At 38.8% G+C, this 18044-nt stretch overlaps 1 protein-coding gene across 1 annotated transcript in view; it reads right to left on the bottom strand.

Annotated features, from left to right (window-relative positions):
* Nucleotides 1–15054, bottom strand: part of PRKX (protein kinase cAMP-dependent X-linked catalytic subunit) — a 56519-nt gene extending 41465 nt beyond the window's left edge. The window contains exon 1 of the mRNA XM_080353020.1: nt 14565–15054. Coding sequence (XP_080209146.1) covers nt 14565–14751 — 187 coding nt within the window. The 5' untranslated portion in view covers nt 14752–15054. The remainder of the gene's footprint in view (nt 1–14564) is intronic.
* Nucleotides 15055–18044: the final 2990 nt, after the last annotated feature.

An 18044-nucleotide genomic window follows, 5' to 3' on the forward strand; every position in this document is an offset into this window, starting at 1 on the left:
CGAGCACATACTCTACACAAATCTTTCTATAAGACCCAAGAGCTTGCCACAAAATCTAAAAACACTTCCAACACCATTAAACAAAATTTAGTTCACAGTTTTTAAACACATTGAGAAGACCACATAACTCTTCACGCCTTAAGTTTGGGGTGATAAAAATCTTTACTAATGACCAAGGAAGGAAGGAAAGCTTTAAAACACCAAAGCAAAATTCTCCATTATTTATGACAGTCAAAAGCATCAGGAGATCAGAACCTTAAGACCTAAAACTGATCAGTCCATTATTAATGTTACCTGGTTACACCATTTCTCACAGACCTCTAACACAAGAATTTAACTTCTACCTAAAGTGTATTTAGAATACTGCATGGAAAGCTATTTTCAGCACTACAGACTTATCAAGTGCTGTATTCCACAAGCCCTGAGTAGTCATTTTCCAGATCTTAACTCATAATACTCTGTATGGTCATAAAGACTATCAAGTATATTATACTGTAGTAATAATAGTGAAGTCTACTGGATGGACCTTACTAACAGAAACAGAATTTCCAACCCATCATATCACAGTCACAGTTATGAGCTAGTCAGCCATAAAGAGCCCTTTTTATGTCTGCAGTGTTCTCACTTTCCAGTCACTGAAAGCAGTTCATAATTAATACTCTAATCTTGAAAATAAACCCAAGCTCACTTTTCTCATAAAAATCAATATTTTATTTTAGATTTTCATTTTTTCACTCTGCTATCCTATGTGTGTCATCACCACACATCGGATTTCTTAGCAACACATACCCATGTACCTAGATATACCGATATATAATATATATGCACACATACATCCATTTACTCAACCACAGGTTAATTTATTTTGTTGTTTACTGCTATAGTTGCTTCTCACTTCCACTCTCCCCCATTCTCTCACCCCATAAAATCTCAGAATAAATTATCTGAACCTAGTCTAACATACTTAAAAACAGGATCACAGTCTGTGGCAAAGAGAGCAATGAACAGCAAATCCAACACCACCTTGACAGAATAGATGAAATTACAACTAACTGAATTCATGAGGTGTAGATCACACACCAAGAGTACTTGACATTCCCTTGTAACCTCTGTTTTTCAAAACTGTAGCATCACTGTTTACTAAGAGGTTCATTCGCGATTATAGTTGACAAAGCACACCCTTCAACAGAAATGTTTTTTAACTATTCATTTTAAAGAACAAGCACTTAAATATAAATTATAATTCAGGGCTTACTCTTAAATAAATAGTGCACAAGCACAAACGTGCTAAAATTAGAAGGCAGGGCCAGATAGAAGGGTTATAAAAGAACATAAAATCCATCTATCTTGGCCAGGTCATTGGTTCATATATAACCCAAATCAGTTGCAAGTGAAACTTACTGTACCTGACAGTTATTAGTTTATCATCCATGAACAGTTTTTACAGAATCTGAAGCATGTTAAATTTTCAGCAGCAAAGATAAAAGGCATGCTTCTGCCCTGAAGAAAGTTGAAATATGTTAGGTATATTCGGCATTTACAGTTCTACGAAGTGAACTGCAGTTCATTTCAGATGCTTGCACGTTTCCTAGGAACAAGTAACAGTCTCAGAAGACAGGAAAGAGACTGATGAAATTATTATTGTTATCATTATTATTTCATTTATAAGAGGTCCTATCAGTAAGAGGTACTATCAATGTTTAAAGAGTCCCTAAGCACCTGTTTTCACTTTATAGTGACTTCCACCCTTTGTAGTCAAGTTTACCAAGTTCCTTAGTCTTTAATATGAGGCCTGTATACAACATGCAAAACTTAAGAGATGACGGCACTTTACGGTAAATTATTCAATAGTTTGCACTCCAAAAAAGAATATTTGTCTTGCTTATAAAACTAAATGAACTACGTTATGGAAGGATCTCCACAGCAAACTGATTAAACAGTAGAGCTTTTTCATTCTCACTGCTCTCTCGTTCCCCCAAGTGTCTTAAGATTTCTATGTTCGTTTTGGGGGTTGTTCGGTTTTGGTTTTGTTTGTTTGTATTTGTGGTTTTTTTGGTATGGTTTTGTTTTGTTCGTTTTTGAGTTCTTTTTTTTTTTTTTTTGGTGGGTGTGTGTAGGTGGCGGGGTTGTTTATTTGTTTGTTGTTTGGTTGAGTTTTTTCCTATTACTACAATCATTGCTTTATCTTATTTCAAGAATATTACGGAGAACCAAGGGAGGCCAAGCAACAAAGCTGTGTTTGCTCTCAAACAATGCAGATCCTAACATCTCTATCAAAAAGCCAATTAGGCTAGAAATCACAACTACTCTGACAGTATCTGAGTTCTGAAACTCTGCCTCGCTGTTAGATCTAATTGTCAGTAGAAGAATTTTTTTCTTCCTACAAACACTTTAAATGCCAAAACACATGAAGATTAGGGGTTTATTAATCTATTTTATTACAAAGATAAACTGGCAATATTTCATGCAAGAGTGCCCAACTTTAGGATATCAGTGAATCCATAGCTGGCTTATTTCCACATAAAGCTGCTGACATTGCACACTCAATAACTAGCAACAACTACAGGTTCAGACATACCTACCAAATCAAGCACTAGTAACATTCGTTTCTTCACATGCAGCCATTTCTAACACCCTGTCATGCTCTTTGATAGACTTAGACTCTGTTCTACTTGTTTAGCTCTGAAAAGAAACAATATCAAGGAAACACAAACCTACTTAAACAAAATTAGTATCTCAAAACAGTGTTAAGTCCTCTTATCCTACTCTCTTTTTCCAAAATAATTTTAATATAGGAATTCCAACATTCTGACTAGTAACCATGCAACCAAATCCTGCTTTAGTTTTATATTAAATGGGTTTAACTGCAGACTTGTCAGAAAAAAAAAAAGAAAGATTGCTGAGGGACTTGGCTAATTAGCCACAAAGCCACCTGTCTTTGAGTTTCCCATTTCACAGTGTTGCTTCTCTACTTACAATTAGCATGTATTGCAAGCTCTTCTCAACAGAAAGATTTCACTGGTCAGTAACATCACCTGCATATAGTGCAATTCATACACATTTCATGTTAAAAGAATATTAAAAATCCTTGCTAAGTAGGATTTTGAGATTCTATTTCTCCATCTGCCTCTGATGCCAGTCCGGTTGAATATTTATGGAATTACACCCTAGCCACATCTTACGGTCAACTTCTGCTCACAAAATAAAATCAAGTTATGCTTTTTTCTTTTTCTTTTTTTTTTTTTTTTTTGGGGGGGGGGTGTCATGGGGCAGGAAGGGAAAGGCATAATTCTGAAATCTAAATGATATTTTGGATGTCAAATACTGTTATTTCATAAAATGCACTAACTCACGCAAATTGTCCTATCAGAGATTTCCAGAGCTTTGTTTTCCCAGAATTATCCAAAAGCAAGCCAAGCAGTCTGTTCTCTACCTAACTCACAACCGACAGTGCAGTAGGAGCATTGAAAAATTCAGGTCTACCTAACAACAAAGCAACAAAAAATTATCTCCAATGTCACCAAAATAAATATTTTAGCTTACAATAATTCAAGTGTTGCAGATAAAGAATTGACATAATTCTAGAAACTCTCTTCACTTTGACATTTAGAACAATGGCTAAAGTTTGTTCTATTAAACACTGAAAAGGGATGGTTTTCATAGGCTTTACAGCATTAGGAAAGGATATGCCTCAATCTGTTTCTACTTCTCAACTGATCAAGGATGAAATGCATGCAACTGAAATTTAAAAAATTAACTTCAAAAACCACCCCCCATCCCCAGAAATATATTTCCATGCCTTTTAAAATTTTTGCATTAACTTTGGTTTTGTTTTTTTTTTTTCAGATTCTTTCAAAATCTCTTCTCAGTTATTTTGTTTTAGTTCTAATGGTTCTGTCTTCTAGGACATGCTGTCTTTCTCCTCGCTTCTTTCCAGCTGTCTTTTCTAGCAAAAACCAAAACCAAAACAAAACAACAAAAAACAAACAAACAAAAACAAACAGACAAAAAACCAAACCAAACCAAAAAAATTATCAAGTAACCAAACCAACTTTAATCAAGGAAAATTTTCCATTAACAGATCCAAGGAATAACTGCTACTCACTTTGAAATTACTAGAACACATGCAGAAAGCTTTTACACAAAATAATTTGAATTAACTTGCAGTACTGGGAAACTTTTAGAAATAGTTTTAAATGTATTATATCCCAAATGACATTATTTCCAAATATATTAATGAATGAGCAATTTCTACATGTATAGTTCCTAATGTGAATTTATTTTAAGTGGACTGAACTAATTTGGTCACAAAAAAAGGAGGAAGAATATGTTGTTGAGTCAGTATAACTTCTGTATCTACCACTTCCAAGTGTAACAACGGGCTTGGCTAAATAGAGACATATTGTAGAAGTCTTCATAGGCCTTTGAAAGTCACAAAAGTCAGGGTGAGCTCAGCAGCCTCAGAACACTAATTCAGCATACCAACATGCAACCTGAAACATTTTGATTAAAGAGAGGACAAGAATCCCAGTTTAGAAACAGCCTGACCAGCAGCTGTCCTCATTGTTCGTTTTCAAGGGACAGGCATGGAATTACCCACTAATCTTCCTGAAAACAAACTAAAATTTTACAATGCATAATATGAAGTTATTTTTGTCAGACCATGCAAATTAAAACTGTACAGGCTATCATCTCCTGCACACAAGGAGCTGTAGAAAGCCAACACCAAGCTGGAGGGAAGAGGTCTGAGGCTACATGTCTATCATCAATTTTGGGGCAGGTGGCTAAAGGAGTCTCCTATTATAGTTCCCAGAAGTTTCACATAAACACAGTTCCCAGCCTCTTATTTTTTCATATTCACCATCCATATAGCTATTACAGTGCATCTTAATTAGTAGATCAGCAAAGTAAAAATCTTACACCCAGTTTAGCCTGTTTTTGAAGCGTTCATGGAGGGATAGCTACTCTCTTAACATCTACCTAAACAATTTTAGAGCATTTAATTTACTGACTGGAATAATACCCGAGAGGCATAAGCAGCAGTACTAACTAGACATTTTCCTTTAATCCACAGAGCTCACTACACCTTCAACAATAATGGCAGTGTCATTACTGTAAATATATCAGATTGCTCAGGGAGTCCCCATATTCCCCAGTACAAACAGAACAACACTCAAGCAAAAGCCAATAGTGCTGTGAAAAAAGGTTACATTTTAATGAAGAACCATACCAAAACTCAAAAAATAATGCAATAGTTGGCACCTTAAACAGTCACTTCACATGAGTTCAGTAACAAACCATTACATCGTTGTTAAGAATCATGAAAAAAAGAAAAAACCCACACTTTGACAGCTCCATATGCTTTCCTCCTGTATTAGACAATGTCACAGATTATACAGTCACATTTTTCAGGGAAAATAACATATTGCATTAATAGCTTTAGTGTTTTTTAAAAGTATGCATTAGACAATGCCAAGGGTACCCAATAAAAACACACACACGTCTAAGTCACAGATTACAACTGCTAGTAATAGTTTATATTATATAGCTCTTCTGCCTTGAGTTGCCTTTCCCAAGTACTTCAATAAGTACAAAATACAAATTACACCTGAATTGTTGCAAATTGCATGGTAGAAAAAAAATTAAATATCAGATGTGTGATCTTTCATGAAAGATTAGCTCAGAATCAGCACTTTAAGGAAATAGAAAATATTTGACACAAAAAAAATTACTACATGCCATAAATACTGTATGAATAGGCTGTAGAAACAAAGATGTGCTAAATGTGATAGTCAACTAAGAAGCCCTATATATGTGAAAGAAAGTGAGCAGAAGACTGTTCCATATTCTCACTCTTTCTATATCAAGCTGTACATTTGTAGAACTTGTTTTATGTTTATATATATATATATATGTATGCATATATATAATTTATAATCCAAATGAGAAAGTGGTAGGTGATATTCAAACTGAATATCCAGAAGAGAAACAAGAGCGAAGATGATGTTACATAAAAAGTAGTCTGTTTTAGACACCATACCCTGTTGGCATAAGCACTACGAAATACATTGCAAACCAAATAAAACCACACAACCAATCTACTTTTACTTTGGTATTAAATAAACACTCCCCAACAAATAAAGAGTCACAAGACTAGAAATCCAGATATTTCACAGCATATTCAAATTGCCTGAGACATGTAGTTCAGATTTACTTAACCATAATTATGTCCAATTGAGCTGGACCATTGAGGGTCAATGCAAGACTTTGGGAATGGTTCCACTGACCAGATCAACCCAACCGACAAGTCTACAATTCCATCACCATTGGTATTGTACAGAAATATGTTATACCATGCAGTTTAGTGCCGTGGAAACTATGCTTCCTTCATTAATTTTAATGTGTTTTGGTTATAAATAAATAAATAAATAAAAACACACACTAGCAATTTGTCTGAGGTGAAGTGTATCAAAACACACCAATTGATTCACTGGAGAAAAATGACAACACATTTACACAGAAATTACTGTCTATCAATTAACAGACCAGCTATCAACTGCTCCAAGTCGAGAGAGATTGGAGTGAAGAAGCAGGCAGCAGAGTGGAAAATTTTCATGAACAAATGCCACAGATCTCCAAAATTTAAGATCAGAAAGGGCAGCTGTCAAAATTCACCAAAAGAAAATGTGAGTGTCAACGCATTTGAAGAACAACTCTGAAAAGAAAATATCCTCAAACAACCTTAAAATAGGTATAGATACTGATATAAATCTTTCAGCATGAGCATTACACAGCAGCTCAAGGAAGCTTATTTTACTAACACACAAGCACTTTAGCCATAGAACTATAAGTTGTAGTGAAATGATGTGAAAACAGTTTCTCTCTCATACAGGTATGTCTAAAAAAAAAAAAAAAAAAATGTAGATATGTCCAGAAGAACACCTTCTGAATACTTCTAGTATGCTATGATTCACAGTTTCAACATTATTTTTCCCTGCTCCAGTGATCTTTGGCCTTTCAAAGAGTTTAGGCATTACATAGAACAGTTAAGTTTCTTAAACTGAATTGTAAAAACACAATATTTAGAGTTCAGTAAGACTGTGGCCCTTAAGCTGTGTAAAAACAAAAGCTTAAGTTAATCCTCATAATGAGAGTGCTATTCTAGAATTTTCAGAATGCTCCTCAGGGTAGAACAAGATATTTTCTTCAAGTTCAAAGAAGTTTTACAAAATGACAAAGCTATTATTCTCAGAATTTTTATTTTCTTTTTTAGATTATCAGTAGGTTCAGGGCAAAATTGCTCACAGAAACACTGCATCTATTTTACACTCTGTCCCTCTAAACCTTTAGAAGAAAACAAACATCACACATTGCTTCAGAGATAACATCTTGTCAAACATCTTCCCCTGAAACTCCTCAAGAAAGAAGTCTTTAATTTGCCAACTTACAGTCTTATCATCACAACTGAAACTATTTCAATACCTTTGAATATATTATTTACCCAAAATAAAATGGTAAGAGTAATACTAAGGGCAAAAATGTGAATATTTCTTTTACCAAAACTAACAAAGCAAGATTACAATTATCCACAGAAATACAATGAGACTTACATAAGTGTGTTTTGTATATTTTCTCATTCTGTAACATTCCACTCACTTTCCAAATATAATGTGTTTTGTTAACTACATTCACAATTTAGTCACCTGTCTCACAGGTGGATTACCTTAGTACTCTAAATTTACAGTCTCTATAGTACAGAAGAGGCTGTACTACGGGAAAATCTCTGATCCACCTTCAGTATTAAAAAAGAATAATAATAATGATGCAATAGGTATTTCAAATAAAAACTGAACCACTGCTCTAATGCGAAGTGTAAACAGTGGTTAAAATGATGTCATGCCATATACCTTCCCCTCCTTTTATTTTCTTTAAAAAAAAAAAAAAAAAAAAGACATTTCTTCATTCATTTGAAAGAGTCTTTCTGTGGGAAAACAGAAATATGGTCTAATTTTGAGAACTGCTCTTCCCTATCACCTGAATATCCCAGGTGCAAACTAATACACAGTACTCAGCAAAATTTTACTTGCCAACATCTTTGAAACTATTAAAACACCTGTAAAACTGCAGAAATGGGAAGATGATTTCCCAAGTAAAGACACTGTGTTAAACTAGTCACGAGTAGTACAAGCTACTGCTGAAGATGTTTTACACTGGTAAGCATCAACAGTAAGGGTATTGTATTGTTTAACCTAAACTAATTTAAGAACAGGCTATGCCCAGACAAGCCCTTTCAAGGTAAACACACAGTTCCCATCTTCACAAAAATTCACTCTGCACTGCTGTATACATGTCTACGCCTTTCACAACAAACAGAAGTGGTATTACTGGGTTTATTATTAGTGGTAATACGAACTCCACCACCCTTTTCATTCTTCTGATATTTATATATTGCATATCATCCTTAAAGTGGACCAAGACAGGATTAAATGTAGTTTAGCTTAGAATCTGTTTGCCTAAGTTTTCATTATGTAAAATGCAAAATAGAAAGACATCCATCTCCAAAAGGCTGCTCTCCCTGTCCACTACAAACAGCCCAGACATGCAAATTCAGGAACCTCAACAGAGAAAAGGTGAGTCAATCCCTAAGAGCCTACATGCTGTAAACCACCGGTACTTGAAGTTCATGTTCCTCCCTTTGAAGAAGGGGAAAGAAAAAAATTAAATAAAATTTCTACTTCTCTTCTGGTTTCCTATCTTTTCAGTTTGGCCTGACACACAAGATGGTAGAATTTTTCAACATTATCTTCATCTGGAACATAAGTTCTATTTAAGCATAAACTTGGCAGGAGGAAGGTGTGGTAGGAGCTTTTGATTTTGTGGGAGAGAAGTTTTGCATGCTTTTTATTTCTGAAATATTAGTATTAGTTGGATTCCAGATTATTTGTTAATTTGCACTGCAATAGGCGCTTTTGGGCATCTCTGGCCTATTTACAGAAGTTAACAAATTACTTATCTTCAAGTAGCATATATGAGTGTCAAAGCCCATTCTATAGCCTACAATCAAGTTCACAGCCTTAGAGGAAAAAACACTGAATTTCTTTCTACAATCAGACACCTAAATAAGAACAAGGTAAAATAAACAGGTAACAGGCAAACACTAGCCATTTACCTCAACACTGATTTTAAACACTGAGGACAGAAGAGCAGAAATGTGAACTTTCAGTTTTCACATGTTTGGATTTCTTCCTTATACTCTCACTTTTTTGACCTTTCTGAATGATAAAAGATAGTAATTGTTTCAATCCATTTTTTGCAACCTAATGAGAACAAGAACCTTATGGGAAAAAACCTGATGCTGCCTACTCCACAATAAACATTATGCTACTGAAATTCACCTCAGCAGTGGATAACAGGAAAAGCAAGAAAAGAAAGCTGAGTCACACCTGGTCATTTTCTCTCTAGATCATCAGCTATAACAATACCAGGGATTTATTTTGGGACAAGTATGATCTTGTGGGAGGGAAAAATGAGGCAAGAAAGACATTCCACAGACAGAGTGAAAACAAAATGCAAGTCATTTAGCTTTATGACTAAAGTCTCAAAATTGTACAAATGTAATGGTGAATTCAGGTCACCATTACAGTCACAACATTCAGACCATGTTTTCTTTCAAAACTTGTGGTATTCAAGGATACTGCCAAGTAAAATCATGGATTATTATTTATCATTTCAGTATCAAGAAAAGGTGACAAAACAGGAAAAAAATGCTCACACACCCCTTAGAATATAATACTTTAAATAGGTGAGGACCTTAGTAGTGTAACCAAAAATAACACTTGGTAAGAAACAGAACTAATTTGAGCCTCTTTAAAAAAAAAAAAAAAAAAAAAAAGCCAAGAGTGTTCCTTAACTAGTAAAGCATAACTTAGTTATTCCAGTGCATAATTTTTTACTTAGACTATACACAGGGAAAATAGTACTGTAATGTCCCATACAGAAGAAGTTACCCTCTTAAAGCATTAGACTACAGTCCTGTAGTTTCTGTCCTGCTGATGAAATGCCATTAGAAATATATTTGGCTAGCATATTTTGTGTGTCTACACAGTGAAATTAAGTATTTAAAAATGTGTGTGTCTCACTTTTCCCATGTACTTTTTAAAATTTTCCCATGCTCATAAAAATTAAAATACTGGTTTGCCCAATTTTTTATTCTGCATTTATTTAGTGTAAAGCACTTCCTGGGAACAGCTGTTTTAAAGAATCTTTTCACATGAAAATACTATTAAAATATTTCAATCAATTGAATAGCTTTACAAAACCCTATTTACATGTATGAAGTCTGCTACGGAATTCATTTCACTTTGAAAAATGGGCAAGAAAAAGATCTCACAGAAGAGAGGGCAAGAAGAAGTTTGTCATCTTTCTCCTTCTAGCATTCTTTTCCTTCCCTCTTCCCTATTACCATACATTTCATTTGGGAGCATAAATTTTGTTTTCCCAACTTCACCTACCCAAAAGTGAAGAAATATCTTCTGGTTTCCTCATACTTATTCTAGTTTACATGAATTACTTATTCGTTATGGCATAATTAAAAATTTAATATCTTCACTTCATGACACATGTCAGGTGTCCAACTGCAGCCACTCTAGCTACTGCAGTAGAAAAGCTGCTCTTGCTAAATGCTCATCAAAAATAAGGTTAATTCAGAAACTGTGCCAAAACTGTTCATAGTCCCTGTCTTCCACCAACAAGACCTACAAAAACTTTGCAATGGGTTCAGATAAGCATGGGTGGGCCACAAACTTTCAGCAGCTGAATTCCAACAAACATGGTGGTCATGGCATATAAATTTTTGCCTTTGTGCAGCACAGAACTTAGTTTCAGCACAGCCACGTATGTGGATTCAACTGAGATTCACAGAATATTTCAGCCCTGTCTGAGTAGGAGCTTCTGAGCATGCTGCGAAAACTCTCATATTTCAGCCTCCTTTAAAAGGAAAATTATCTTAAAAAACAAAAGTGGACAACCAGGTACCTTCAATAGTTCCAGAGCAAGAGTCCTCACATTTCATATAAAAGGATTAGTTAAAAAAATCCCATTCACCTCAAAGGTTAAAAGCCACATCTTCAACCTCTCAGGAAGTACCCTCAAAGAAAAATTCTTCCTGTTTAACCTCTCTTAGTGCCAGAAACCAAAATGCACCCCACTCCTGTGCCCTCCCTAAACCCATATATTCACTTTATTAACTAAATATTAGGGTACTTCCCCCAAAAGTATACCTAGCATACTAGAGACTCTAGCCTCTGTCCCCAGTGTCTTTTACCAAAGGGCCCACAAACATCAAAACAAACATTGAGTCCTGGGGTGTTTGGGGGGGAGAAATGTCCTCCCAATCATTATGCTAAACTGTTCTCCCCTTATTCTCTTCCTCCCCTCACAGTGAGCTCTTTGCTAAACAAGGCACAGTGTCCAACAGAAATCTCAGAACATGTCCAATCCAGCCTGCATTACGCTGGTTGGGTTAAGAGAGAGATTTTAATCCTCTTGGACTATGAAGAATATTTAAAACAGCAGCTATTATATTCAAAGCAGGTAATGCTTCCTTTTTTTTTTTTTTTTTTTATCATAAACTTTATTCCATCCTCCAAGAGAAGGTACCTAAAGTCAGGGATGAGCACAGTCTCACACTACACGAATGTCATTTTGTTACCTTAAAAATTACTCATAAACAGCTGTAAGAGCATGGAGCTCGCCTTCCTATTTTGCCACTTTCTCAAGTTGGTAGTTTCCAACACCACACTGTTTCTAAGCCTGGATATGTCTATAAGCAACAATGGTTCTACTAAAGAAGACGTCAGAATTTCTGGTCCTGTAATTTCTGGCTATCGCCCTCCCCTCCACCAACATCTCCCAATATCTCAGAGCACATAGCTTTTGAGAACTTGAGCAGAAAGAAAATGGCTATTATCACATCAGTCAAACTGCAGACACTCTAAATTGCTGTAGTGAAACTGATGTCAATACATTAATCTCATCTGCACACAGAGATAAAAATGGAGCATGGGGTAATACAGACTTAAAACACTAAAATAAATAAATAAATAAATATGTATGTTCTTTAAGTACATGTGAAATAACCCTAAACTGTACTTAACTAACTTAATTTTAAAAGGTTTAAACCAAACAAAAAAATGAGCTTTTCAAGCTGAAGTACACATCTACATAGTATTCTGCACTTAGTTAACTTGCAACCCATTTACTTCAGGAATGCAACGTAGCACGTTAAGAGGTGTGTACAGAGCAGCCCAACCTCACGCAGCGTTACTGGCTCAGATCTCAGCTGCACGACAGACACATTAGCAGGGCACTGCGTCTTTTATAAATTCTGCCACTCAGGAGCAGGTATGTGTTCAGTTTCAGTATCACTTTGAGGCTGCTGTATTGCTTCCTGGTCAGGAGACAGATCCCTTCCCTCCTCACAGCCTTCTATTAAGGTGCATAGACATGTCATAAATCCATTTTAAAACCAACTTACAATAAGCCAGCTCAGCTTCTTTGAGAAAGTAAAGCCTTCTTTATTTATCTGTGCACATTTTTATATCCTTCAACTTTTGCATTTTGTCTTCCTTCTCTCTACAATGCAACCAATGCCACAGTTCGTAGGAGATGCAAAGAATGGTCATCTTCTCACAGAGCTATTTGAGGAAAGAAGAAAAAAATCCAGCTGGGGAAGACAAAAAAGGAAAGGAGACTCTTCTTTAAGTATTCTGTCCATGTCCTGATAGGCAGCTATCTGCTCCTTTAACATTTTATTCCCTTCTCTGTGTCTTCATATCAAGAAGTCTCAGTATTTTAAAGTCTCTCTTTATATCTTGTGGAATCACAACTTTCCTCTTCCGTAACTTCTAAGGATCACCTTAAAGAACACTCCAAAAAGCTACACTGTTTAAAATTGACACCAAGATTATTTCCACATTTCTTCATTGCCCTCAGGAAGATTTCCATTACTATTATCCCTTCTTTAAAAATTACTATTTTTCTGCAACCTATGCTTCACTTGAAGTCATAATCCTCTGTGATGACAATTGTATCCAGAGCAACTAGTCATGATGTAACAAACAAGACCAACCACTTCCGGAGGAAAAAAAAAAAAAAAGGGCATCACAAACCTTTCAAGCAGTCTCTTAATAACCTTAATTAATTTCTCAATAAAATGCCTGTTCGCATTCCAAATTGCAAAAATCATCTCAAAAAACAACAGACTTAAAGAGAAGATAATGTGATCTTCACTGATCACAACATTCTCAGGCCTTTTCAACTCCATTTCTAAAGACCTATTAAAACAATCAAATTCACTGAGAAAGGGTTTAAATTGCATCTTTTTGGCTGAAGAGAGCTTAAGGGAAATCAAGTTTTACAGCACTTATTAGAATAAATCTACCCAAAATCATTTCACAGTCCTATGAAGAAAAAAGAACACAACTTCCACATAGTTGAACACACAATCCTTCAAACCAGGTGCAAAAACATATGTAACTATGCACATGATCAAACACAATGCACAGACAGATACAGTGGTGGATATGAACACAATGAACATCATTACTGATGTCTGAAATGCCCATTTATTAAACACATGCATTTACTATGCAATGTTGCTGATTATGAGCAGTTAAGTGTAGTAGATGTGAGACGTAACCTTGCCTTCTACCAAAATTCTACACATGCAAAGCGTCTTCGCATGAATATTCATGGCAACAGTGTGGTGGGGCTCTGAAATACACTCTATTCAGTTAACCTGTCTCATCTCTTCACCATCCTGACAACTACGTTTATATGATGAATTTTATCTCATAACGCAGGTAAACTACTTTAAAACAGATAAATGAGGTTTTAACACCAAAAGGTCTTCAGGCTTCAGCAGTGACTGCCCCCGCCTCACAGCCAGGCCAAACCCGGTGACAGGCTCGTTCAGCTGCACACCAAAAACCACGATGACCTCGCAGCCAGAGACGGTGCCCCTGGCAGCACGGGGCCCGGTCAGTGCTCCCGTCCCCCCCCACGCCGCGGACACACAACGCCGGCAGCCTCCCGCGGGCTCGCAACACGGCTCCCCAACTACGCCGAGGCTGCAGCGCAGCAACCGCGGGCAGCCCTGCGCCGCCGCGCAGCCCCAACACCGGCCGGCGGCCCCCTCCGCAGCGCCGCCGTTGTGTGTGTGTGTGGAGCGGGAGGGGGGATCGCCCCCAACGGCACCTGCCAGCCGTTAAACAGCCAACGGTCCAGCGCCGCTGCCTCGGAACGGGCCCACAACGCCCAGCGGCCGCGGCTCCAGGGGAAAGAAAGGAGCCGAGGAGGGGGGTTCCCAAAAAGAGAGCGCGCCTGGGAAGGCAAAGGTGCAGCCGGCCGTTGGGGTACCTCCGAGGACCGCGCCCGGCGGGAGGACGGCGGGGAACACCCAACGCTGCGCGCCCTTCTTCCCGCCGGGCACGGCCGCAGGCAGGCACCTGGGCAGCTCCTTTGTTCCTGCCCAGTCCCGCCGCCTCAGCGCTTCCCGCACTCACCCACAGTGGCCAGGGTCTCCAAGTCCTCCAGCTTGTAGGCGGCGGGCTCGGGCGCGGCGGGCGAGCCGGGGCCGGCAGGGCTGGGGACCGGCGCGGCGGGCTGAGGCGCGGCCAGCCCCGCCGCCGCCACCGCCTCACCGCCGCTCTTCGACCCCATTTTGGCCTTGGCGGCGCTGAAGGCGTCCATGGGGCCGAGCGGACGCCCCGCGGCCGCTCAGCACATGGAGACAGGCGAGCCGGGCCGGCGAGGGGAACGGGAAGCAGAGGGAGCGGCGGAGACGCAAAGTTTCAGTCTTCAGCAGGCGGGGTGGCTGCGCCCCGGGGCTGGAGCCCGTTCCCGCCTCTGAGGGGGCGCGGAGCCCTTCAGCATCGCGGACAGCCGCCGCGCCGCCCGCCTCTCGCAGCAGGGATCGCCGCGCAGACAATGGCGAGGGTGAGCAGAGCCGCGCTGTGCCGAGCCGTGCTGTGCTGTGCCGTGCCGAGCCGCGCCGCGCCACACGCGGGGCGGAGGGGCGGGGTTTGGTTCCTGCCGCTGCGGCACGGTCCCGCGGACGGCTGGCAGGGCGGGGAGGGAGTGAGGCGCGGCCCCGCCGCACGGCGGGAGCGCGGAGCTCGCCCCCTGCCGCGGGCACGGCCCGGGGGTGTCTGGTAACGCCGGCGTTCTCTGCTTGTCCTTCTCCTCGCCTGCGTCCCGCTGGAGAGAAAGCGCGTCTCTACTGCTGGGTGGGGATTGTGTGTGTGTGTGGGCACTGGCGGCTGCCCCGGCGCTCCCTCCGCGCTACAGCTGCTGGAGGGACAGAGGAAGGTGCCGCCCGCTCCCCGCGGAAAGTTAAAAATGATTGATGGGGCCTGTGCGCAGCGCTTCCCGGCTCACCTGGTGTCACACTGACAGCTTTGGGAACACACAGTAGTTCCCCCCGCATGGGAGCTCGTGTTGGAGCAACTCGGCTGTTCTGGGCTTAGTGAGTGTCCCTCACCCACCCATGTTAAAGGGTTTTTCACGCGTCATATTACTCTTTGTTTTCAAGCAGGTGTAGGTATTGCAACGGCCACAGCACCTCCGCGTTCCCCGCTCAAGCCTGCAGGATACGAAGGTGGCTGGGGATGGCTGTCGGGTGCACTGAGCTGCGTGGAGATGAACTGAGAAGGCAGTGAATGTAGCAGCTCTTAAGGACCGAACACAGCTCCTTCCACGGCAATCGAGAGACTGTTGACGATTATGCTGAAAGACAGGGAAAACTGGTGTATGAGCCAAGTCACTGAGAAGTGTTTGTGTCAAAATTGGGAAGGAAATCCTAATTTTTTCCATGCCTTGTTCGGGCCCGGTTTTACACAGTTCACAGCTGTGCTCCAGTGAGCAGGGTATCTGTAAAGTCCATGTGTAAATCATGTCACACAGGTTGCGTTTTGCATCTCCTTTTTATTAAATGTGTAAACATGGGAGTGTAAGGCCTACTAGTTTCTGTGTTGAGTAGGTTCAATAATAAGAAGAAATAATTATATATACGTATGCTAAAAGTAAGTGTAAATATATAAATTAAGAATTACAAATTTGTGTACATTTTTCTTGAATTTTAGGAGACCCTTACAGTGTTCCTCACAGTCACAATACTCAGAGAATGTGACATGTATTTTTATCTTTTAGCTTCTTGACATGAAGTGTTATGACTAATTTGGAAAAACGCTAGGTCATCTCTGCTTCCTGTCAGCATGTGAAAAGAATCATCAGTCAAGGAGGATGATATCACTTTTGCTACAAAATTTCAAATTTCATTTGTGTCAGAATGCAGTTTTCAGAACTGCATTTTTGCAGTTTTGTACTTCTGTTTTGCTTGACTATTTTACTTAATTTCCTTTTATATTATGTTTTGTACCTTGTATGCAAAAAATGTTGTGATTTATACCTCTAATGGAATATTTTAAAGACTCCTTAAATTGCAAATTGTAAGTGTTCTGGCTTAAAATTTAGTTCCTGTCTGGTCAAAAGATGAGCAAGCCAACAAACCTCTCATAACAATAACAGTTGTTTTTTTTTTTTTCTTAAGATAACAATTTGAAAAATAAACATTCATACATTGAAGAAATCTTAGTGTATATAAAAAGGAAACTTTGGGTTTTAGCCAAATAATTGAAAATTGAGATGAAAGGAACAAGCTAATTGTGATAATTGCTGTCAAGAGAGAATACCTGAACTTGGGTCTAGCCAACATCAAGATGTGATCTTCCTAAAACCTAAAACCTTTTTTTTTTTTTTATGTAAAAACTAAGAAATCATTCACTGCTCAGATGATAAAAGGACATAAAATACTTTACAGAAGGCATTGTTTACTTTCAACTGATCTTTCTATTTATGCTACAAACTTTACCTAGTGATTAAATTACTTGCATTCAGGAACTTAAAACTTTCTTTAAACAGCCATCTACTGCCGTGTTTCAGCAGTTGGTGGCCTGTGTGACTGCACACCTTGTTTCAGCAAGGTTTGTAAGCACAGGATTAGCTCCATGCAATGCAATGTCTCTTCTCTTATGATTAAAGTTACCTTCCTGCCTTGCTAGACTGGCATCCAAAGCATTCGCCAGTTGTAGCTGTAGCAATATAATTGCAGTGTTTATATTTAGCACGTCAACATATTATTAGTGTGCTTTAGCACCTCTGTATAACCTACTTAGAATTTATCTTTTAGATACTGATTATTATTCACAATATTTTGGGGGAAGAAAATGCTGTTCCTTCTGAATATGAGACTGAGAATCAGAATCAAAACTTCATATATCGCATGTGGAGGAAGAGCTGGCCACTGGTTTGCAATAGTGGATATGAAACTTAGTTTCTTGCTCAGTTTGGCCACACTGTGTAGGAAAGTCTTCAGTCCTGTTCTCTTTTTGTCTTTGATATTTGCCACTACTTAATGTCTGAACATTTGATCACTGGTACTTTTTGAATAATCATAGCCTTTCCCTTCCACTCAATAATTCAGAGTTCTCATTTTTTTCACTTTACCAACACGTGTCTACAGCCAGGTTCCTTTCACTTAAAGCAGGGTTTAATGCTTTACGTTTCCATTCCTTTACCTTGCAAGTGCTTACACCAAAGGTTAGCTCTATTTTAATTTTCCCTTACAAGTACCTGATGTTACAGGTGATTCTTTTGAAAGACAGTGAATGCCTTACTAAAAGAGTTTGTTGTTTTGTTTTGGTTTTGTTGTTTGTTTGTTTGTGTTTTTAAATATAGACAACAGTAGTTTAAATAGTTTTCTCAATACTCATGGTTTTAGTTGAGAGCTTTTTTCTTCAAGTTCAGCTGCAAAAACTGTTCATGTACTTATATTCCTTTATAAGCTCAGAATTTTGAGGGGCCAAAAGGATCCCAGATATCCATTTGGTTACTCGATGCTGCCTTTCATGTGTATATGTTTGCCAAACTTCGGTTAGTCACACCTACAGTCACACTAGTAGTTCAATGATCATTTGAGTGCTAAA

The sequence above is a fragment of the Nesoenas mayeri genome (genome assembly GCF_963082525.1).
Source record: "Nesoenas mayeri genome assembly, chromosome: 1".
Taxonomy (NCBI): Eukaryota; Metazoa; Chordata; class Aves; order Columbiformes; family Columbidae; genus Nesoenas; species Nesoenas mayeri.